This window comes from Corapipo altera, unplaced genomic scaffold, assembly GCF_003945725.1.
Source record: "Corapipo altera isolate COAL_440 unplaced genomic scaffold, ASM394572v1 61057, whole genome shotgun sequence".
Taxonomy (NCBI): domain Eukaryota; kingdom Metazoa; phylum Chordata; class Aves; order Passeriformes; family Pipridae; genus Corapipo; species Corapipo altera.
The window spans coordinates 311,139-336,249 of NW_020885010.1; the positions used below are offsets into that span (position 1 = coordinate 311,139).

The 25,111-nt window shown below is 39.7% G+C and overlaps 1 protein-coding gene across 1 annotated transcript; it reads right to left on the reverse strand.

Moving 5' to 3' along the window:
- Nucleotides 1–434: 434 nt before the first annotated feature.
- LOC113958854 (mesoderm induction early response protein 3-like) lies at nt 435–24,320 on the reverse strand. Its single transcript, XM_027667437.1, has 13 exons — nt 24,240–24,320; nt 23,518–23,542; nt 21,875–22,023; nt 14,661–14,795; nt 13,025–13,145; nt 10,016–10,101; nt 9,760–9,832; nt 7,672–7,823; nt 6,728–6,809; nt 3,897–3,991; nt 1,321–1,448; nt 992–1,137; nt 435–892 (listed from the first exon to the last, which is right to left on the reverse strand). The coding sequence occupies exons 1-13, from the start codon at nt 24,246–24,248 to the stop codon at nt 435–437; spliced, it is 1,659 nt and encodes a 552-aa protein (XP_027523238.1). The 5' UTR covers nt 24,249–24,320.
- Between the last annotated feature and the right edge of the window lie 791 nt (nt 24,321–25,111).

Below are 25,111 nucleotides of genomic sequence, written 5' to 3' on the forward strand. Positions count from 1 at the left end.
CATCTCTGCCTTTATAAAAAAAAAAATAAAATGCTACATTAAGCAGGGATCAGGAATGGTACCTGTAAACACTGTTATTACACTGCATCCGTTATGGCAAAAGTAACTTTGACTAAAAAGCCACTCCAATCAGTTCAGAACTTCTGTGCTGGTTTTGAAATGGTGGCCTCTCTCTACAGGTTTTAAAAGAAATTTGAAGCAGAGCTTAAAGCTGCACCACAGAGTTCTCTTAGTTCCAAACTGCCAAACATTTCCACATTTATGGACTGAAAAAAGAAATTACTCTTGATAAATCAAGATATAGTTCTATACATAAAAAGACATCACTGATGTCAAAGTTCAAACTTCCAGTGAAAGACTAAGCAAACCTGATAGTTCCCATCAAGTTTACTATTACTGCATAAAATACCCACTGTTTGTTTAGTTTTCCACAGTCATTCTGAGTGAAGGGCAGTATGTTGGTGAAGAGCATGGGTGTTTATAAAGCCATTTGTCTCATTTGCAGATAGACTGCTGAAGTCAGCCACCGAAACAGCCATTTTGGCACTGGTAATATGGTGCGTGTGGTTCTCAAAGTCCACACCAAGGTTATTTACTGAGACATCATTCATGAAAGATTCTGGGACAGCAATTCCCATTTTCAATCTCTTCGCAGGTCTTTCTGTCTCCTCACTGCACATGTTCATTGGGTTTAGCTCTGAGGGATAAAAGCCAGTCTCAAATAAATTAAAACAATCACTTTCACCATTGCTAGGCAAGTTAAGTAATTCTTCTGTTCCAACAGGCACATGATTAACTGCTGCTCGGGGTAAGCTGTCCATAGGAGGGAAGGCATCGTCAAGGCAACTCACATCTGAAGTGTGGCAGACTGTAGCTACACTGTTTGTCAATGCTGGAAAAAAAGAGGAACATAAAACATAAATGAAATAGTTGTTTATATAGTTACAACAAAAAGTTTGTGGGTTTTGTTTGGGTTTTTTCCTTGATTTACCTGTCAACTCATTGGCAGTGATAGAGTTCAGAATACTTAGCTGTTGATCAGGAATGCTTTCTGTTCGAGTATTAGATGTTAAGGCTGAAGTATGTACTGCTCCACCAAGGGCTTCTGCTTCATCTACCAAACGATCCATGTAGTCCCTTAAAGAATATGGCATTCATAATGAGTTATTTAACAGGAAAACAAGGCCTAAAATGATGATGGGATTTATTTTCAGTTGTCATAGCCACTGCAGCATTACACTGCAATGATGGGAAGAAAAAACTAATCTTCTACATTTACAATTTGCAACAGAAAACATATTCTGAAGGCATTTTACTTACGTAACTCCAGGATGATGGTTATATCTCTTCTTTCCAAATCTTGTTTGCTGAGCAAAGTAATCATAACGTTCTGACTTTTTCCACATGTAATAGAAAGCCACACACTCAGCAACTGTTCTGGTTCTTACCTAAAAGAAGTCAGGAAGAATTGACAAGATAAATGCAAAGCATTATGCTTTGTCATCTCCCTAGTCCCCATATTCCTGCAATATTGTTACTTTTACTATTCTAGTATCTGGAACAAACCAATTAAATCAGAAGACCTGAAAAAGACATTTACAGTTTCAAATTTCTTTACTGAGAGGGTGGTCAAACACTGGAGCAGGCTTCCTAGAGAGGTGGTCAATGCCCCAAGCCTGTCAGTGTTTAAGAGGCATTTGGCCAACGCTCTTAATAACACTGTAACTTCTGGTCAGCCCTGAAGTGGTCAGGCAGCTGGAGTAGATGATCGTTGTAGGCCCCTTCCAACAGAAATAGTCTATTCTATTCTAAATAATTACTACATCTGTTCTATTGTATACATTACTGTTGTTTAGGTTTGTTTTTTTTTAAACTAGATTGAAACTGTATCTACATCTGAAGCATTTCAGTTCATAACCTACATAGCAATTTTTTAAACTATGAGACAGACTCTCTCTTAGGATGGAAAACACTGAGCAAATGAATGACTCAAGAGAAGTGAAGCAGAAAAGATGTTGGGTACTTATAAAATTCTGGTCCATAGTGACATAGATCAACTCATATGCTTTGTTGTACGTTGGAAAAAATATTTTAAAATTATTTCTTTGTATCTCTGGTTAATTATTGTTTATGGGTAAGGTCCATTTACAATTTGAACCACCCAAATATTTATTATAGAACAAGTTAAGTCAAGTGTTGAACAGGACTATCAGACAGTTGTTGAACAGCAACCATAACCCTATAAAGTTTACCTGAAATACAACAAAAGCACCAGTCTCCTAAAGAAAAAACTTGTTGTGGTTTAAGCCTCACCAGCAACATGCAAAAAACCCCAATTGTTCACCACCAACCAACTGATGCCCAGCCAGTCCCCAAGCCACAGAAGCCCCCACCCAACAACCTTCACCCCCCCAATTTTATTACTGAGTATGATGTCATATGGTATGGAATATCCCTTTGGTCAGTTGGGGTCAGTTGTCCCTCCTCCCAGTTTCTTGTGCACCCCCAGCCTACTCACTGGCAGGACAGTCTGAGGAGCAGAAAAGGCCTTGACTCTACATAAACCCTGTTCAGCAATAACTAAAACATTAGCGTCTTATCAACACTGTTTCCAGCACAAGTCTAAAGCAAAGCCCATACTAGCTACTGATGCCTTAAGGTCCATCTGTTTTTTTTGATTTTTCTAATTTTTATAAGTTTTATAAGTAGTTATATAGTAGAAGTAGATTTAGAAGCAGCAGCCCTTATTCCTTTACCCTTAGCATAGTAACTACACACATTCCCCAACCCTATCACCCCATTCCATGGTCCCCATATCAATTCTACACCTGAATTCCAGTAGAAATGTTTAGTCTCTCTTTAAGATTAGGCCTGTTCTGTTTGGAGAATGTTTGTATCTTGGTCTAAACCGCAAAAGTACAGTCAAGAACTGGGTGAATATATGCCCCTTGTACTCTGAAGAAGATGATGATTGATGAAAATAGGATCTCGAAAAGCCCCTAGTCCCAATTCCCCAGGGGCAGACCGAGGGTAGATCAGGGCAAAAGCCACAGGGTGGAAATATCTGGGATTGGACAGACAATATTATAAATTGTAATATCTGTACAGAGGGACTTGCATGCGTCTTGTAATCTTATGCCTCAGAGGCACAAATTAAAACCCTTTCCTTATCTCACCTCCAAAACTAAATTGCCTCGGAGTTTTTTTCTCCCCAAAGTTTCTTTAGGCAACACTACTATGAAGAAAATTAACTCTATCCCAGTCAAAACCAGTACAAAACCTCAAGGTGGTATCAAAACATATAGGAGATATACAGAAAGTTTGGAAACATCCATACTGACAACTGTACCAAGTGATATACATACTTGATAAAAAAAAAAATCCAATTCTTATTCTTCAGGAACAGAGGAATCAATCAGAAGCAATTCAAATCAAGATTAGAACTCCTTTTTTGGCCAGAAACCAGGATGGTACTGATAGATGACTACACTTTCTGAAAACACAAAGAGCTAAGCCCATTTCTGTAGAATTACACCTGAGTGACAAAATTAATTAAAGATGTCTTTTCCCCTCCCACAGTCATGGTATGAAAATAATACACTTCTAGGAGAGGCAGACATTTTATCTAAATTATAATATAAATGCATAGAAATGCTTCCATATATGGAAGCAATATCAACATAAGTTGATTTCAGAGATAATATATTGACTCATGTTGCAATGCCTAGCTTTTCCAATGGCATCAGAGGTAAAATTAGCACAAAAACACCAAGCTGGTTTTAATATGTTGGCTCTTATTTCACTCTTCTGCATAGCTTCTGAAAAATGCATTACTTTTACAAATATTCTGCATCATATCATCTACCAATTCTTCCATTTAACTGTGAAATACTAACCTTGTTTTTCTGTATGAGATGAAAGTCTTTTCCATAAATCAGAAGTGCATTTTCAAAGCTTCTGCATTCTTCTTCTGTCCATGCTGTCATCTCTTCTAGACAATTACAAAAGTAGCATGATAAACTTATTTTTGCTCACTAACCTTTTACAGAGAACAAAATATTTGTGTTGCTAATGCCTGATTACCCAAACACACTCTAAAAAAAGCAACAATTCAGTTATTTAGACCAATGTTCTTTCCTCTACTGTACAGATATCCTATCTGAAATCTAATATTTCTGTTTATAAAGACTCATAAAAAAGTCTGATTTCTGAAATGTTTTACCCTGGAGGGTAAAGGACATTCAAAAGACTTGATTTATTACTTCTTAAAAAGTTTGTCATCAAAAAAACAAGATTTGATAACATCACTAAGATATCAGTGGGATTATTTTTCTGAATATTCCTTCTTGCATCAGATACAATGAACAGTGACTATTGGAAAAAGTGTGAAGGAATCTTTTGGAAGACAGAAGTGAATTTTAGTTTTACAAATTAAAGAAAACAAAACAAAAAACACTAAAAAGGAATAAGAGTTTTAAAACAAAGTAGCTCAAACTATTTGAGTAAGTCAGTTTTGTCTCAAGTATTGTTTCTTCCTTATCTTGATTATGGTTTTGTATCTATATATAATAAAAGAGGGATATTTCAGGCATCTTACATTCATAATAGTGATCTGTTCAGATGTCATTTAAAGCCAATGGGAGTGGAGAACAAAAAGACAACCAACAAAAACATTTTGAAACATTTCTGGAAGCAGACACTGGAACAAAGACCTTTCTGCTTCCAGATGAAGGTGATCATCATTCCACTACAAGGCCATTAATTTTGCACTCCTTACTACAGAATTCTCAAGCTCCAAAGAGGAGATCCCCATGTAAAGTCTCACTGTTACGAAATTATCTTGGGAGATGCGGATTTTTAACTCCTACTGAGAATAGCAGTGAACTTCAGTGGGTAGAGTAGATCATTGCACAATGGTTACTCTAAGAGACAAGCATTAACAGTATTATCCCTCTTCACCATTTTTAATGAGGGTATAAATCCCATCTGTCTTGGTGCCTGGGAGGGGATGAGTACTAGTCCTTAGGACAGAATTTGGGGCTCTGACATACAATCTTTTCTTGTAAAAGAGCTTTCTGAAACACTGCTCTGATATTCCTTATTGTTCCCTTCAGTTTTACCCTTGATACTTAGCTTTCACAGCACCTAACTCATAAACACTCAAATTCCCCTTGGATCCAGTTCTGAGTAGAGAATATCTGCCAGAATACAAATTTATACCAGGGTTCATAGTCCATTTCTGCTTTATGGAACATGTTAAAATACAGGACAAAGAACTGCCTTTGCTAAATGATACACACTGATTTTTATTTAAAGGAGTAATAAAGTTAGGGACAAACAAGATGGAAGCATGTTTTCCACTGTAAACTCAAGCAAATCTCTCCATACTCTACCAAAGACCCATAGAACTATACAGTAGAATCAGTTTAGGGTTGACATAGCACAATGTTATCACAGTGATGAAGAGTGGGGTTCACTCATATTATCAGCTATGTTCTCCTGATTATGGTATAAATGTTATCAGATTATAATTGACCGTGATCTCAGAAAGGCACTGTAATGTGGGAGAGAACTGCCTTATGGGAGTAAAATCACAACTCCCCCTCCATCCTTCTGCTCAGTGTGTATCATTCTTAAAACCACAACTCCCCCTCCATCCTTCTGGTCAGTGTGTATCATTCTTAAAACAGCAAAGGGAGGAAAGAAGGAAAGAAAAGATGTAAAATCTGATCCTGCAACCTTTATACAAGTTACAAACTTCTCCAGTAGAAATGTAAATCTCGCCAAAAGTCCGATTATACCTAATCTGAGTTATATACCTAATGAGAATTATTAAAAAACACCTGAAGGACAACGCAGTCATTGGTCACAGCCAGCACAGCTTCATGAGAGGAAAGTCCTGCTTGTCAAACTTAATTTCCTTGTAGGACAAGGTTCCCCATCTAGTTGATCAAGGGAAGTCAGTTGATGTAATCCTTTTGGATTTCAGTAAAGCTTTTGATACTGTCTCTCCCAGGATCCTTCTGGACAAACTGTCCAGCCCACAGCTGGATAAACACATCATGCAGTGGGTGAGCAATTGGCTCACGGGTTGAGCACAGAGGGTAATAGTGAATGGGGTGACATCAGACTGGCGATCTGTCACTAGTGGGGTTATGCAGGGCTCCATCTTAGGCCCTGTGCTCTTCAACATCTTCATAAATGACTTGGATGCAGGACTGGAAGGGATGCTAAGTAAGTTTGCTGATGATACTAAATTGGGAAGAGCTGTTCACTCCCTCAAAGGCAGGGAGGCCCTGCAGAGAGACCTCGACAAATTAGAGAGCTGGGCAATCACCAACCATATGAAGTGGAACGAGGTAAAGCGCCAGATTCTGCACCTGGGATGAGCCAACCCTAGATGTACAGACAGACTGGGGAATGAGATGCTGGAAAGCAGTGCTGCAGAAAGGGACCTGGGGGTCCTGGTCGATGGCCAGTTGGACATGAGTCAGCAGTGCCCTGGAAGCCAGGAGGGCCAACCATGTCTGGGGGGGAACATCAGGCAAAGCATTGCCAGCCGGGTGAGGGAGGGGATTGTCCTGCTCTGCTCTGCACTGGGGAGGTCTCACCTCAAGTTCTGGTTCATCAATCTGAATCTTACTCATGGTTTTTCTACACAACTTTTCATTTATTTATCCTCCCCCTCCAAAGACACGTTTTGTAAAAAGCAGGTACTCTCTCTTACCCTGAGATGCCTTTCCATCTGAGCAGTATCTCTCAATTGCTTCTTTAACATTATGGCTACTTTTGAGAAGTTCATATAGTGCCTATAAAATAGAAGTCATCTTTAGAAAGAGTCAAAGTGTGCAAATATCCTATCTAAACTCCTGAAACAAGCCTTTCAGTGAACATATCTAATGTAAAAAAAGAAGATTTATCTTTATACAGGATGAAAATTTTAAAACAACCACCAAAAGCAAAACCATCTGTAAGGTAAACATTCACAAGTATTCTTCCCGAGAATGCCAAGGCAGTGGAAGGATTAAAAAAAAGGTTTATTTCAGATGCAAGGACCACTTTTTTAAGATTTTGCACACATCGGGCCCCAGGGGCAAAAGGCAATGCCCCTCTTCCTCCTCGGTTTTTTGTATCTTCTCTCTCTCCTCCCCCACTCTCTCTGGCCCAAGGAGGCCTTGTACATGCCTGCAAACATGTTATCTCTCTGCATACCAGAGAGCAAGGCTGAGAACTTCTCTTGCTATGCGGGGGGGGGAAGAAGCATTGAAACTGCCTTTGAGAAAGATCCACCATCCAGGCAGAAAGCCTTCATAGCAAAATGAGTTCTAACTTTCCGTTACAAATTCTTCCAGAAATGTATCTATTCCTACACCATCCAAATATTAAGGTAAAGTTTAATTAAGCAAATGTAAAACATTATATGCGATAATTAGAAAAGCTAGATTTGTCAACAGCATGTCAATCAGGAACATCACAGATCACAACACTGCCAACATTCAAATACTCATAATTTTAAGCACATGTTTAAAATTACAAATAAGATCCTGACCCAAATAACATCTTAAAAAAAACAACCAAAGAATATTGCTGCCTTTATAATACAAGGTAGAGAAACAGAACACATTAATTACAAAGCAATGTGTCACAAATAGAACAGGATATAAAATATACTTGTTCATTGTCCCGTGTATGTAGTCCTTCAGGAATCCTGCCAATTGTATTTTCATTTCCTGCTCTTAAGGAGGTTTCAAAAAGGTATTCTTTAACTTTACTTTCTGAGATCACATCAGGTTTCCACAGTAAATGGTCTTCATTTTCATAGGCTGTTAAAACAGAATTCATTAATAGCAGGTATGACATTTTTAAGGCTAAGAACAGGAATATAGAAGTAATCAAATCAAGCACCATCATGCCACTTTTAAAATGCAGCTCACTTTCTCCCCAAAAAGCCTCAGTTAAGAGGGAGACTCTTCAGTGTGGTATGGTGAAGATATTCAGGTCCCATAAGGATAAGGGACTGGCTCTTGAGACAGAATCTTTACAGAGGAGCAGCTTGTTGACAGTTAGATGATTCATGTCAAATTATGCATATGTATTCATCACCTTCATTTAAAAAAACCTAGCAAAACCACTCAGTTTTATTCAGCTGCTTACAACAAATAAGCTATAGTTTACAGTAAAAGAGTGTACTTTAATATTTCAAATATTGCATATAAAACAAACAAAAAAAAGAGGTGGCAGCTATCTGGTAATTTTCAACTAAAATTTGCCAAAACTTACTTAACAGAATGGAAATCTAGGTCTCAATGTGGTAATTTCTTTTTCCATTCACTAACAACTGGATGCTGTTAACAACTTGCACGTTCCATATTTTACAAGCAATCATGATGTATAGTCCTCCTTCGTAGTATACTGAAATCATGTATGCACCTCTTAAGTAGTTTATTTGAAATATATTGTAAATATTCAAGAGTTGGTCTGAACCTTTGTCTGTGCACATTTAAATTCTAGATTAAACTACAAATCCTTTACTCTCTTGGCAATACAAATGAGAATTATTAAATCCAAACACACCCAAGTATAATGGCAGTTACAGTAGAAGAGATAAAGAAGATTCTCAAATCTCTCATAAAACTGCAGGAAAGAATATTAATCTAAGGTGACTTAAGAACATGGAAAGCTTTCAAACAGACATGTTACAAGTGTAAGGTTTATAGAAGAGCAGAATTGCCTTCTAGCACAATTCCAGGAGCTGGGACTTCATAGCAGAAATATAAGCCCCTGTTTGCCATCACAAGCTCTTCAGGGAGTACAAAAGAGGCTTTTACAGAATCCTCCACCTATACAGTCAGATCCAACCTCTCCGACCATTGCTGAGCTCAGTTTCAATCTCCATTATCAACCAAGACAACCTAGCACTTCTCACTGGAATCTATGTCTGATAGTCTCAAGAGGAACTCCTCAGGTTCTCCCATCTGGGAGCTACCTCTTTGCTCCTGGCTATGCCAGTGGACAGTACTCTTACTGGTTCTCTCTAGCACCAGTTCATTCCAGAGAAAGTTGTCAGATTAACACCTTCCTGATCATCCTCTGGTTACTGGTCCTTCTCTAGTTCTTGGCCAAGGAGAAGTCAAGATGTGTACATAGTAAAAGGACTATTCAGATAAAACTGATTCTCACTCTTCCATTTCTTACAACCAGTAAGCATCATGCTTGAATCTCAGAAAATCGGAAACTTCCATAGGTCTCTTAAGCAACACAAGAGATGTTCACTTGCTAATGCATCCAGCCAGCGAAGGTTTCTAAAGATACCAAATAAAACTCTATTAAATAAAATTGTTTCTTCTACTGTAGCACAATTTCAGGACCTACATCTTCTACTCATGCTATGGAAAATTAAAATAGTTAATTTCTTTGTTTTTCATATCCATTTTGCAACCTGCACTGTTGTGCTTGCCAAAAAACAAGCAAAGAAAAATACTGAAGATCTTCAATGTAAACTAAGTGACATGTTCATAGCCTAGTTATGATACCTTGATGAAAATATTTCCTTCTTGACCCACAGATTGCTGCCTCCTAATATTACTCCTACATCTTCTTGAGAATATCCACTCAAAGTTGTAGAATCACACTTTGGAGATAGAATTATGTGGTTGTGTTACTTCAGTTGACTAGGTTTATTTTGTTTGGTTATTTTGGGGTTTTTTTTAAGGTCCCTGAGACTTTAACTAAGCCATTGAATAAAACAGAAGAACTTACCCTTTTCATTATCACTGTATCTGCCAAGGTAAGGTGGAATTTCAGCCTGATACTGTGAACCAACCATTATTTCCTGAAGATGTAACAAAAATCATAAGAAAAGGGTATTAGCTTAATATTCTGTGCATGGAAGCATTACAAATTCCATTAACATGGGATTTTGCAGAGATTTTCTATTTTAGATATGTACTATAAATTTTAATGCATTTTTAATAGTAAAATTTTTCTTAACTTTTTCTTAAGATATAGTTGTTACCTTTCTCAAATCTTCAGATGAATTACCATTGTCTGCCTCTATGTCTTCACCATCTGATTCCTTATCTCCATCACATGTAGTGTTTGCTTCAGACAAAAATAAGTTGGTTTTAGCTAGGAAGAATTTTCAGTTTAAACACAGAACTACAAGATATTCTTTACTTTTGAAAGAAGTCCTGCTTTTATACTGGGAGACACTCATCATGAGTCTGCTGATCTACATTTCTATCAAACTAGCATGAAGTTGGAAAGCATTGGTACTTGTATATTGCAGAACTGAAACATTTACCATTATTGCAACTAAGACAATCTAATATATTTCTAACAGTCAAAAGAAAATTAGATCATTTTTCTTCATTGATTTTCTTCAATAAAGGTTTATACCTTATAGAAAAGGTATGAGAAAAACAGAAAACTTCCAAGGCTATGATTTAGCCATGGATTAATCACAAAGAAAGTAAAGTTGAAAGCGAGTCTTTATTACCTACTAAAGCCTTTCATCTGAAGTTTTAATTGGCATTTAAAACATTCCTTTAAACAAGGCTACCTTAGCAAGGACTAAAGATATAACCGATATACAGAAAACAGAATAAGCAAAAGACAACAAAAGACTGCTTATTCCTTTTTAATATTTTTTTCCTTAGGAAGAAATACAGCAGAATTACTGAAATACTCCACAGAATAACTCATATTTTAGAATTTGGAACTCTGTGGTTCTGGGTTCTGAAGTAATTTAATTTTTTTTTATTTTATCTCCAGCAGAATAGAATCTATAGTTCTGATATATCATGGTTAGGCTTCGCGAACGAAGATTTGGGAAGGGCTCTACCCACGCTTGTTACAAGTGCGCTGGTGGCTAAAAAGGCCAATACGAGATAGACAAGTCCAGTTGCAAAAGGCACAGCAGAAAGACTCCTTAGGTGGTATATTCTGCAAGGTACGATTCTTTCTGCATTTGTCTTTTCTCCTCAAGAGTGATCCTGCATGCTTTCTCAAAAGCATCAGCAGCGTTAAAGATAGTGTGCCTCCAGACCTCCCGACTGGAGGTCAGAATAGACCAGTTATGTTGATCAATATGGCCAAGGTTGAGATGTTGTTTCAGGGAGTCCTTGTATCTTCTCTTCGGGGCTCCTCTCTTGCGGCAGCTGGTGGCAAGTTCACCATAGAGCACAATCTTGGGGAGGCAGTAGTCCTTCATCCTTGAGACATGCCCTGCCCAACGCAGTTGTGTTCTCAGCAACATGGCCTCAATACTCGTAACTGCTGCTTGTTCTAGAACAGATGTATTAGTCACATAATCTGACCAGTAGATGTTTAGGATTGTACGGAGACAGCGTTGATGGAAGCGTTCTAGGAGTCGCAGGTGGTGGAGGTAGATGACCCATGATTCGGATCCATATAAAAGAGTAGACAGCACTATGGTTCTGTAAACACTGATCTTTGTACTTTTCTTCAAGTGTTTATTTCGCCAAACTCTTTTATGGAGTCTTCTGAAAGCACTATATGCCTTTGCTAACCTGTTGTCTATCTCTCCGTCAAGATAAACGCTATTTCATATTCTCAATTTTCAGTAATAACATGCTCATAAATAGGGTTTCAATTTTGGCTTCATCACAACTAAACAGAATCATCAACATCAAAGACCATATCCAAAACTATGGACTGAGGCTCCTCTTCTGTAGTGATTACTACAATCACCAGTCTCTCTCTTTTTGCTGACAGAAGTAGCAGGCAAGAAGTTAACATGAATGCATGAAACAACAACATGCCTGGAGAATAATATGCAATTATTTTTTCCAATTAATCCAAATTCAACACATAGGCCATTTTATTAGACGTGTTTATCTTAAAACTGAATGTTATCATAGTAAAATGGACAAAGATTAGAAAAAAGATGAAACTGTCAACAGCACAGAAAATTGACATTTCTCTCCCTGAAATGGTGGATATTTGATTTTAAAATGCCCAACCAAAAGTTCTAATAGAGAAAGAACAACATTCTGATAGAAAAACCACAATAGTTGAAAGCAAAGATGACTGTTTCTTAGTCCTGAGTAAGATGAAGGGGCTAATAATTCTTTCCACAAAGCTGCCACTTTCAGTGCCATATTCATTAACAGTTCACAAGCAATGTTTAAGAGCCAGCAAGGTTAGGGTTTGCTTAACTAAAAAAGGGCATTATAATTTTTAAGGTTTTTGTATCTCTCTCAATGCAAATGCCTTACATTAGACAATCAGCAGCATGAAAAGGGCTACAATTGCTGATGACTGAGACAGCACATGCCCTTTATCATCCCCTTTCTCTAGAGGGATGAAATCCCCCAGAAACAGCTCAAGATACTTGCCAAATTAAAACTGATAAAAATCCTCCACATTGTCTATTGCAGTTCATTTGTTCACTGGTGTACTAGAGTTGGAGCAATGAGGAATATTTTGTCAAGGCTGGATAATTGAACCACTATTTCTTGGATCTTTCCCATAATAGTTCCATGGGTAGTGAAATTTTGGTGGTCATGGGTTCATAGGCCCCATCCCATATAAAAACATTTTGGTTCATGAAGTCCTATGGAAAACTGTTGAATGTGTGAAGGGAAATAATCACAAAGAAACCACATCCCAGTTCACATTCACAGGCTGAATAGAGGAGTCACTGGTTTAAAAGCAGCAGCAAAAATTTTAGTAGAGAAACACTAATTTAAAAGAACGGGCTACATATTCATGTCATTCACTAACATACAGAAAATTACAAAGAGTGTTCCTTGACACACTAACTATGAATTCTGAAAAGCTACTGTATTTTTTTAAAAATTAATTGTACTTGTGCTTTGAGCACTGTACTAAATATAGGTCTTTTAGGTAATCAATAATACCAACCAAAGACAATATTCACGTACAACCTCCTGCAAAGCACTGTTTCTCTATCCCACTCTGCAATTTTGATATTTTAAACTAGGAAGCTATATATAATGCTAAGACCTTTTGAGTACTATTATAAAATTAGGTTTCCTACATCTTAATGGCCGAGGAAAGAAGTCGGTAGCCTCATGTGAAGTAACTGATGGTGTCAAGTCATCAGCAGAGGACTGTGTTTCTTCATCATCACCTGACAAGAGGTCTTTAGCTATCTCCTCCTGTTTCATTAAAATAAAAAAAAAAAACCAAAATTTCAGACTGACTATTAAGTATAGACTGGTGAGCATTTAGATTCAGCAAATTGTAAGTCTCATTAATTAAAATGAACTATTTTATCATAAGTAATTTTAGTAGACTCTTCACTCTTTAATTAAAAGCTAGTCCACTCCTAATTCTCAAAGCAAATATAACCATTCATTTCAGAGTTAAACACAGAGGTTTATTTCCCCCTTTTCTTCTATTAAAATAAATGTACAAGTAGTAATGCATCAAATCTCAGATGTTCCTCCAACTGCTTCCAATGAAAAATGTGAGTGGAAATATTTAAAATTTTGTCATTATTTGCATCACAGATAGTCCTTAAATTTGGGGGGGGGGGGGGGGGAAGTGGGTACGAGTGAAACAACAAAAACCCAAAACAAAAGCCAGGCACTTTTCCTGAGAAGAATTACAAATAATAGACAATACATAATAGAGCAAGAGGAGGGGCGAGCAAGAGCAAGCAAAGGGGAGGGCAAAAGAAAGGGAAAGGGAGCGAGAACACACATTCTCCACAACCAGACATGCTTGAACCCTTCTGTATAGAGATTAGGGAGGCAAAGAACTGTATTAGAAAAGCCGACTACATTTCTGTAGCCTCAACACAATCATGACTCCTAATGAGAATCAGATGTGCAGAGTCATCATTATACCGTACTTTCTGTGGAGTTTATAATTTCATCAGACTTATGGAAAGAAAAAAAAGACAACTACAGATTTTATAATACAAACTACTAGTTGCTACTAGCTGCATATGCCTTAAAAAAATCAGATTAATCTCAGAATTCAAAGTTACCCTGTGAATCACAAAACCTGAAGTTTCATGTTTCTATATTCAATAATGCAATACATATAGTAATTGCACATAAAACAATCTCTCTCATCCCCCAAAGTTGAGACCTTTACAAATTATATGTATTTGAAAGAAACATTCCAAAGCATTTAATAGTGCACTTTTCAAGTTATCCACAAAGGTTTGATACATGACATATATGTTTGAAGCCAGAATTATTATTTCTGGACATTGCATACATTAAAATAAAATGCAGAACTTTTCAGAAAAAATCCCGCTACTAAAAAAAGAAAAAAGGAAATCTATTTAAAGTTCTCTGAATGAGTTTTAGAAGAACCATTACCTTATTCATTTCTCAGTTGTAGTAATATAATACCACTAAAGTTGCTACGCATGTGTGTGATAATTATAATTAGATTCAGATCCTAAATATCCTTGAAAAATAATTAATTCAGAGTGCAATCACAGAATCATTTAGGTTGGAAAAGACCTTTAAGGTCATCCAGTCTAACCATAAAATTAACACTGCCAAATCCACCACAAGTACAGTAACTCTTAATTGTATATTGAAATTGACAAGGATATGTATTTTGTAACATCAAGAGATAGTGAAATATAAGTTAAGGTCACACAGATTTCTACTTTTTAAACTGTAACACAGGGGAAAACAGTTCTGACTTACTTTATCTAGAGTCATATCTGGAAGCTCATCTGCAAGTTCACTTGGAGAGCTATCCACACTGGAACCAGCCATAACTGGAATTGCAGGTTCATAGCCATAGAATGCCAGTAAATCTTCCAACGGCATGTTTCCTTCCTAATACAAGAAGAGTTACAAAAATTTCAACATATTGCCAAATACTTGTAAACAGTTCAGGCCTAAAAGGATAAGACATATTTTGAAAAACAATAGTGAAAAACAATAGTAAAAAACAAGCAAGAAAAACTTGACTGAAAGCAGGAATCTTGATTAAAGATCTAAAATATTTTCAGGTACGAGACTGAAATAATTCATAACCATGTCTCCTGGCATATAATGAAGTCCCATTAAACTATTGAAGAAAACCATTTAGTGTATGAAACTAAAGAGTAATTATTAAAAATTTGCTCCTTATCTGATTCATACTGTAGAACATGATTTGCCTATATTTCTTCAAGACAGAAGATATACTAGGAACACTAACAATCCCCTTACAAGAAAGAAATGTAGAAAAACTTGAAGACTTTAGTCCTATATAGTTACAGTTGCAAGCATGCAAAACACCACAAAAGTAAACCAATGTAACAATTTTTTATCCCTCCTTTCCATCTTCTGCTCAATATATTTTATAATGACTGTAGAGAAGGTGTAGTTTAACCCCAGTTGGCAAATAAACACCACACAGCTGCTTATTCACTCCTCTCTGGTGGGATGGAGATGAGAATTGAAACAGTAAAAGTGAGAAACAAACTCATGGGTTGAAATAAAGACAGTTTAATCATTAAAAATAAATATTTTTTTAAATGCAAGGAAAATAGGAGAAAAAAAGATCACAACAAAATAAAACATGAAAGAGGAATATAAACTCCAAGAAAGACAAATGATGCAAATGAAAACAACTGCTCACTACCTACCAACCAACCGATGCCCAGTCAGTCCCTGAGCAGCAGCCCCCCTGCCAACATCCCCCCCCCATATGCTGAGTATGATGTCATATGGTCTGAAATATCCCTTTGGTCAGTTGGGGTCAGCTGTCCCAGCTGTGTCCCCTCCCAACTTCTTGTGCACCCTCAGCCTACTCACTGGTGCAGCAACATGTGGAGCAGAAAAGGCCCTGACTCAGTAAGCCCTGCTCCAGCAATAATGAAGACATCAGTATGTTATCAACACTGTTTTCAGCACAAATCCAAACATATCCCCATACAAGCTACCATGAAGAAATTATCTATATCCCAGCCAAAACCAGTACATTCTCCAACCCTTATTCCATATCATTTACATCATATTCAGGTCCCACTCTATTGCAATACATCCTCATTAACCACTCCCTCCCCCTGTTAAATGTCTGTAAAATATCCATAAATATATATAAAACATTCATTGAATTAATTCAGTCCATGACTTTGGGCTCCATCTGTTCTGGTGGTCACTCGGGACAGGAGAGGTGGTGTGTTGCATAGTCACTGGGCACTAAAGCCAGCTCAGGTCGAGTCACTGCTGCACTGCAACTGCTTCCTCCAGTGGTTCAGGTGGTTCCTGCTATAGTAATTCCTATAACATGCAACTCAAATAATGAGTTACAACAATTAAAAGGTATATCCATTACATTCCTCACCCCTGCTCCCTTTGGACTAGGCTTTAAGTTTTAACATTGCAATGAATCTCTCTCCTCTTGCCTCTAGCTTAGCTAGCAGCAAGAGGTACCTGCTATAATACCTTTGATATGTGACAGTCACAGCAGTGGTGACATACAGCATTGTGTAGCACTGCCATCATACAACTCAAATGATGGATTATTTTTACCCAGGATTAAATCACCTTAAGGTACACATTGGACTCCCCCATTCTTCTGCATTACCCAATAAGTGCACCCAGGTTCTGGAGCAAAAACAATCCCACAAATAGGCTTACCCTTTCCTGAGGAAGGAATAACCCAGACTTTTTTTCCAGCCAGTTCCTTATATGTACTATGGGTATCTTATCTCCTTCCACAGTGCACAGGGGTTTTGATTGGGCAGGGCCAGGTCAACTGGCAGATCCTCTACTGTTAACTAGCCAAGTGACTTCTGTTAAATGTGTATCCCAATGCTTGAATGTCCCAGCATCCATTGCTCTCAGTGCAGTTTTTAACAGTCCATTGTATCATTTGATTTTCCTGGAGTCTGGTGCATGATAGGGGATGTGATACACCCAGTCAATGCCATGCTCCTTGGTCCAGGTATCTCTGAGGCTATTTCAGAAGAGTCCTGTTGTCTGATCCAATTCTTTCAGGGCTGCAGTGTTGCCAGCCATAAACTTGATGTTTCCATAGTTACTTCCACCATTGTAAGCACATGGTGTTTGCCACAGCAGGCTAATGGTAGTGTGATATAAGCAATCTGCCAGGCTTCCCCATACTAATATTTCAGCCATTGTCTTCTATACCAAAAAGGCTTTAGCTTCTTGGCTTGTTTGATTATGGCACACATTTAACATTCATGGATAATCTGTGCAGTGGCATCAAGTCCACCCCTCAATCATGAGCCCATTTGTATGCCGTAATTCCTTCCTAAATGTCCTGATGTGTCATGAGTTCATTGAGTTATAAGTCACCCTTCTGTTCCCAGTCCAGATCCACCTGAGCCACTTCAGTTCTAGCAGCCTGGTCCACCTGCTTATTGTTTCAATGTTCTTCAGTGGCCTGACTCTTGCGTACATGAGCATCTATGTGATGTACCTTCACAACCAGGTTCTCCACCTGGGCAGCAATATCTTGCCACAATGCAGCAGCCCCAGATGGGTTTACCCCTGCACTGCCAGTTATTCTGCTTCCATTGTTGCAACCACCCCCACGGGGCATTTGCCACCATCCAGGAGTCAGTATAAAGTACTGGTCATTTTTCTTGTTCTGCAATATTTTTAGCCAGCTGGATGGCTTTCACCTCTGCAAACTGACTTGATTCACCTTCTCCTTCAGCAGTTTCCACAACTTGTGTAGGACTCCACGTGGCAGCTTTCCAACTTCGATGTTTTCCCACAATATGACAGGATCCATCTGTAAACAGGGCATATTGCTTTTCATTTTCTGGTAGTTTATTATACAGTGGGGACTCGAGCACAAGTCACCTCCTCTGGCAACACTCTGAAGTTTCAACCAGTTCACAATCACTTTCAGAATTCCTGGGCAGTCAGAGTTTCCCATTCAAACCCATTGTGTGATCAGTGCAACCCACTTACTCCATATAGCATCAGTTGCATGATGTGTAGAGGGGACCCTCCCTTTGAACATCCAGCCCAGCACTGATAGTTGGGGTGCCAAAAGGAGTTGTGCTTCAGTACCAAGTACTTTTGAAGCAGCTTGAACTCCTTCATATACTGCTAATATTTCTTTTTCAGACTGCCTCTTCTGATTCGCTCTCCTGCTCTCTCTCAGGAGAAGCTTTTTCATCTCTTACTAAATAAGTTGACTTCTGCTTCCATTGTTTCTGTCTCTTTGGAATAGTCAGGGCATCTTTTTTTTCCCCCCAAACATTCTACCACTTCATCAGGATTCCACATTTGTTCAGGAGTGAAGTTCCAGACCATCAGAGGTGTAAACCTTTCTAAATACCTGCCCATATTCTCCCACATGCCTTGCCACCTATAACCACACAGCTACGGGTCCTGGGTCATATTCCTAAATAGTTTGTTAACCTTAGAAAAAGTTGAAACAATATTCCTAAGAAATATGAATAGAAGTATTTAGACTACTCAAGGATGTTCAAGATACTGAAGAGTTATTGTAACAAGGTGTGGTGGGGGAAAACAATTTTCCCCCTGAAGTTATAAAATGGTAAACCCCCAGGGGGGTGGTGACCCTTGAGGTTTGAGCCAATGATCACTTTTGCAAAATATAAACATATCACAAGCAGACCGGAAGAGAAGGTGATGTTGTTGTAGTTGGTTGTAGTTGTTGTTGTTGAAGTAGCCATGTTGTAGAGCCACGAGGAGAAGGGGCCACAGCCCCACTGGGGGCTGAGCCCCCTCCCCCAGCTCCAGCTGGTGGGCTACAGGGACTTGGAACAGCGTAAGGCTGGGCTAAGTGCCTGTAGCTATGAACTGGGGGATGTTTCTCCACCGTGAGCAGCAGCAGCGGCAGAACAGCACTGGCCGGAAACTGTGGCTGAGAGCCAAGAGATAAGGGAGAAGTAGCAGAAACGGCACGTAGCCAAGGAGGAAGAGAGACACGGAGTTGTCTGAAGGAAAGAGAGCCAGCAGCAGAGAGAGCAGAACTAAGCTCTACAGAGATAGAGTTTTGGGCTAAGAACTGAACCAAAACCCCCCAAACTCCTTGGAGACCCCTCCTAGAAAGGAGGAGGATGATGAACTCTTACTTGAAAGAGTCTTGGAGTGCTACAGCACTGCAGAAAGGAGCTGAAAAGCTCAGAGAAGGAATGTGGAGGGGGTGACCTCCCCCCCCCCCCCCGCTGCTACTGCCAAGCTGGCAGTTTTGAGTCAGAGCATGGGAGCTCTGCAAAGAGGGCTTGAATCCCCTGAAGATACGGACCATCACGAAGGCTTCTGCATTTCGTTGATATGACCGTGGTGAAGTGACCTTTGTCCGGGTGAACACAGCTCACGGAAGAGAAGACCCTCACTTGGAGACGAAGGGCCGAGAGGGGCTTGGATACCCCCCTCGTGTGTACTGGCAGAGATCCAGCTACAACTGCTGCATGGAGTGAGATAGGCTGCTGCCCTGAAGACACTGCTGCTCTGAGAGTGGAAAGGATCTCTTCCTTCTTCCCTCCTGGACTTTTATTTGGAAGGGAGAAGAGATTTGATCCATTGTAAATACTGTTATGTCATGGTAGAGATAGTTAAGATTGTATACAATGTATTGTAGTATTTATTTTGTACAGTCATTGTAATATATAATCCCTTTCCCCCCATTTTGAGTCTCATGTGGTGTCTGGAAAACCCATCTCACACTGAGTTGAGATGAGGGAGGGGGGCTAGGACTCAAGAATTGGATTTTGGGGCTCTCAAACCATGACACAAGGGAGAAAACATGACGAAAGAAGGTGGTGAAGGTGCCATTCTGTATTACCTCCACAAAAAAATCTCTCAGAAGTAGTATAATTGTTAATTGTCTCCATGAGATGGTGCCTGAAGTACAGTAATGGCTTCAGTACAGAGCCCAAATACCAGATTAAGCTCAAGGTCAGTGTTTTAATAATAAATCTCCCAGGCAAAACACCACTAAGCACTACAGAGCACAGTAAACTGCAAAAGCCAACACCAATCTTTAACATGTACAGCAAAAAAAAAGAGCATGGCACAGATCAGATAAGCTAATATCAAGAGCAGATAAATCAATATCGTGACCAGCAACTGTTAACAGACATAAATTCCTCCTAATATGTTATGGTCAAATCTGTTATCTCAAACCCTTTGTGCCCCACACTGGGCACTAAAAAGGACTGTTGTGGCTTAACCCCGGATGGCAATTAAACACCACACAGTTGCTCCCTCCCCCCACCCCTCTCCATGGGATGGGGGGAAGAGAATTGGATGAGTAAAAAAGAAACTTGTGGGTTCAAGTAGAGACAGTTTATTATTTAAAAAGACATAATAATTTTTTAAAGAAATTGTAAGGAAAAGGAAAAAAAAAAGAGGGGGAAGTAAAGCCCAAGAAAAACAAGTGATCCAAATGAAAACAATTGCTCACCACCAACCAACCGATGCCCAACCAGTCCCCGAGGAGCAGGGCAGTGTGAGAAGCAGAAAAGGCCTTGAGTCTGTGTAAGCCCTGCTCAGCAATAACTAAAACATCTGTGTGTTATCAACACTGTTTTCAGCACAAATCCAAAGCATAGCCCCATACTAGCTACTAGGAAGAAAATTAAATCTACCCCAGCCAAGACCAGTACAGCAAGTAATAGGAGAAAAACAACTAATGATACAGAAGCAAAAATCAAGAGAAAGGTTTGGTTTATAACTTGGTTTTTTCCAACAGCTTTTGATCAAATTATTTTACTAAATATCATCATACTTGCATCCTAACACAATTAATAAAACAAACCATGGAGAATTTTTGTTTAGTTACCTGATTCAAGTCATCAAATAATTAGAAATATTTACCTTTAAAAGTTATAGTACCTTAAAAAATTTCCTGTTGAAATTATACACTGATTAAATTACTTGTTTTCTTTAATCAGCTAAGGTCTTAGACCTGCAAAGGCTTTTCTCAATGGGTAAACGTTAATTCATGTCCAAGTCTTTCCAGAATTGGGACATAAAGTACTAAAGTGTTTAAGATGAGTGCCTCTCAGTTCTTTTTCTTTCTTTTATAGAAGCAATAAGATCATTTTGTGGAGTAACAACTCCATTTTAACCACCAGACTTGGCAAGCTGCTTTGGTATTATAATTGCAAGTCATAATCAGCAGAAATATAATTGCAAAAGGTAGCAATGGACTACAAAAGCACAGCCTCCTATTTAATACTAAAAATTACACTTTCCTGGAACTCTGTTGATCAAAATCTGCAGTTATGCTGAGTGGTGTAAGTGGGTCACTGAATGGTAATGCAAGCAGCATCAGTTTGTGGATATTCAGCATTCAGCAGGCATTTAAAATGGGTGATGCGCTGACACAGACAAATAAGGGGTATAAACAGAAAAAAACATGTAATTAAAGAGTGTAAAAAGAATAGGAAAAGCCAAGGAGCACACTGGTCATTTTGTACAACCAGCAAACTGATGAAACTGAGATGTGTAACTACAATTTATGTAGCAAATGAATGTGAAAAATATGTGTAAAACAGGACTGTTTCCAGATTGGAAAACCAAAATCTGACCAACAAAATGAAACACAGCTAGCTGTCACTTAACATACAATTTAAACTTATTTCCAACTTATAAAACTTAAAAATTATAAGGGATATTAGATGATAGGACTCTAAAACCTACTTCAGTAATTTCCAAAGTGAAAGGATTATTAAATGAAAAAGAAGAATCTGAACTTAACATAACACTTATAACTTTGAGAAGCTAAGGTCAGCCTTTTTGTGAGGATGCAGTGCTATATCCTAACCAAACACAATTTTTTAATGTTTTTAAAAAAAAAATCCAAAGGCATTTTGCACTATACAATACAAACTAAAGAACAGGTTGAGTGTTCTTTTCACTAAAAAGCTACAACATATATGGACATTTAGGAGAGAGCAAGTCACTCTTACCTTTTCTAAATCTTCAATTTCAGAGCTGAAATTTTTGTTTTCTTCCATCATTTCCTCCTCTTCGTCGAGAGTTCGCTCATCATCATAATCATGTACCAGCATTTCAGCAGAAGGGTCAAAGTCATGATCCTCAGACGATAAAGAGCCAACTATGAAAAAAACCTAATTTGAGTAATATTTTTTTCTATACAAAAAATGAAATTACATCACAAAAAAAATAAAGTTGCACGAGTTTTTACATACAGGGTCAGAACTCTCATAGAATAAATGGAACAAATTCTTAACTACCTGACAAATTCAATTATTTTAGCTGGCCTTCCCTTTTTGTACTTGTAAGTAATAGGTGCAGTTTTCTCTCTTGCAGTGTATATATATATATATATATATACACTTGGGAAAAGTATCTAAACTATTGAAACAGTTTCAGAAAGTACAATCCCAAATTAATATTTTACTGAATAAAAGATTGTTTTAAAGATCCTTGAAATCATCGTTAAAGTATAACATCCACGTCACAGGATTTCAGATGCTGCAAAACACTGATTTATAGATTTAGATTGTATTTATATGATTTATATGGTAACTAGCATAGCTTTTCACTGATAAACAGCTAATTTAGGTTGCAAACAAGTTTCCTAACAACAGCAAAATAAGCAGTGAGACTCAGATTAGTCTCACAGATGAGATCTTTTAATAAAACTAATTCTTAGCAATTGATCTAAAAAGGAAGAACAAACATAGCAGACTTTCAAGAAATAGAGGGAAATATACCAGAAATAACAAAACACTTCTAATGGATCACAGTAATTAACAAATCATTGTGATAGCTCTGTGGTCCAGACACTTTTTCATTACCCAAAATGATACTCATAAGTCATCAAAACAGCACTGTTGTTATTTTAAGTGCATTTCTTAGAAAGGTTATCATTAGATTCAACAAGTTTTAAAGATGCAAATATTCTGCACGGCAATATCAGTGTTCTACAATAAAAATTACTGAAATGCAAGGTTGTTTTGTTCTTCAATATTCACTTTCTTAAGGCTTTCATGAAAGAGAAAAGAAACAGACTAGGATATTTCTCTTTCACCTCTGGTTTCCCCTTCTAGTTCTTACATACTAGTGTTTAGCCAATGGTGAGAGCAAGTACACAGAAGCAATATTCCCCAAATATTTTTCATGAGTAGCTCTGCTGATGTTAAATATTCTTCCTTATGTAAATATTCAAAAGAATCTTAACAGCAGTTAAAGCCTTAACAATTACATATCATTATGATTTTAAACGTTTTCTGATATTATCAAGAAATCAAAAATTTACACAACCCTGCAGTTATCAGCAACAGGAGAAGAGATCTCTCTCCAGGCTACATGGCTTTACTGAGATGCTGACTTAAAAGTGCTACAAAACTTTATTTTCATTTTGGGTTCTGAGCAGCCAATTACTAACTGTGACCAGAGGTATGGGAAGAACTCCACAGAGCACATCTCCTTCTCTTAAAAATCAGGCAGGTGGTTAGTTACATGAACATGAAGCATAAGGAAAGCTACAAGGCAACAGGAGGTAAGTTTGGGAAGGAGCAGGAAGGAGAAAGCAGCGTGCGGGCAGCAGGTTATGTGCTGGGGCAGAAGGTGGGCAAAGACGAACCTGGGCTCGAACTCCCAAAGGAAGCCTGCGGGGAGAAGGAAGAGCGAGGTGAGACGTGGGCTCCCTCCAACCCAGCAGGAGGTAGGGGGTCTCCATTTCACGCCCCCTCCACTCCTGGAGCTGCTCCCTTCCCCGCCAGCCCCCGCCCTACTCACCCCCTCCATCGCGTTTACCCTCTCCCATCCCTCCTTCTCTCGCTCACTCTCTGCTTGCCGCTCTCCTTTCTTCCTCCTTCCCTGGCAAAAGCTCCCCAGGAGCCGCGCCTGACCCGGCGCTCCCACTCCTTCCGACCCCGGCGGGACACGACAGGGGCAGGCAGAGGGAGCCGGACCAGCCGCCTCTTCCCCGCTGCCGGCCCGGGTCTCGCTCCTCCTCCCTCCCGCCGAGCATTTCTCCATCGCCCGCGCTGCGGCGGCGCGGCCGCTGGCCCATCCCGCGCCTCCCTGGCTCGGTGAGGTGGCCGCACACCCGGCCGCGGCTTGCCGGCCGCCCACGGGCGGCGAACTCGGGATCCTCGCTGCGCGGCACCCGCCTTGCGGCCTAGTCGCGCAGGCTCCCAGTGCCTAGGGGTTGCCGGCCGCTTCACCAGCCACCCCACGCCGCCAAGCCGTCCCAGAAGCGCCTTATGGGGATGGTGAGACGGGCGCAGGGGGCCTGCCAGCAGCGGGACCCCGCAGGGAGCCAGCCGAATTCCGACGCCCCAGCCCGCTTCTCCCGCTCACCTCCGCCATATTGGGACGATCGAGCTGAGCAACAGCGTTGCGCCAAGTGCCCGGATGAGGCCGCTAAGCCAATGGCAGCCGTTGAGTTCTAGCCAGAGACGGCCAGGTAGGGAAGAAGCAGAGAGATCGGCAGGACTGAGCTGGGGGTGGAGGAAGTAGTGTCAGAACCCCACCTCCAGCGGCGCCGCAGCCTCCCGCTGGTGAAGGTACTCTGCCTGCCCCGCCCGGAGAGGATGCTCGGCGCCCGCCGCGGAGCTCAGGCCTGAGGGGCGTGGCCCTGGCCGCCGTCCTCGCCTCGCCTCGCCGCCCACCCGGGGAAGCTTCGGTCAGCAGAGGTTGTCCGTCCCGGGGCGAGGTGAGCGGGACTTGGTGGGGCCCTGAGGCCGGCTGGAGCCCAGCTAACTCGGACGTCCCCTGGTTTCGGCGCCACGCCGCGCTTGTCTGGATCAGGTTGTCTGTGACTGCCGCGACTTGCAGTCCTGTTCCGGGGCCGGGAATACTGTGCGAAAACGTTACCCTGTGGCCAAGTAATACCCGGTTTTGTGACCTGCTCTTCACTCCGTATTGAGCCCCTTCCTAGGTGCTGGGGTGGAGTAGTTATGCTAACACCTTACATGTTAAGTGTCTGAAGCAGAAAACAAAATGGCAAAGCCTTGAAACCTTGCTGTTATTGATTGCCAGCTGTGGGTTAAACAGAGGAAGTGAAATTTACTTTGCAGTGGATATTGTATCTAAAAGTTGAGGCGTTTTATTTATAAAGTAATATCTATTCCATTTTTAGTGGCATTTTTTGTCCCAGTACACAGGAAGTGGGAATTTGGCCATTTTCAACTTGATCCCAGGCTTTAAAGACTCATGCTTTTAACTTTGGA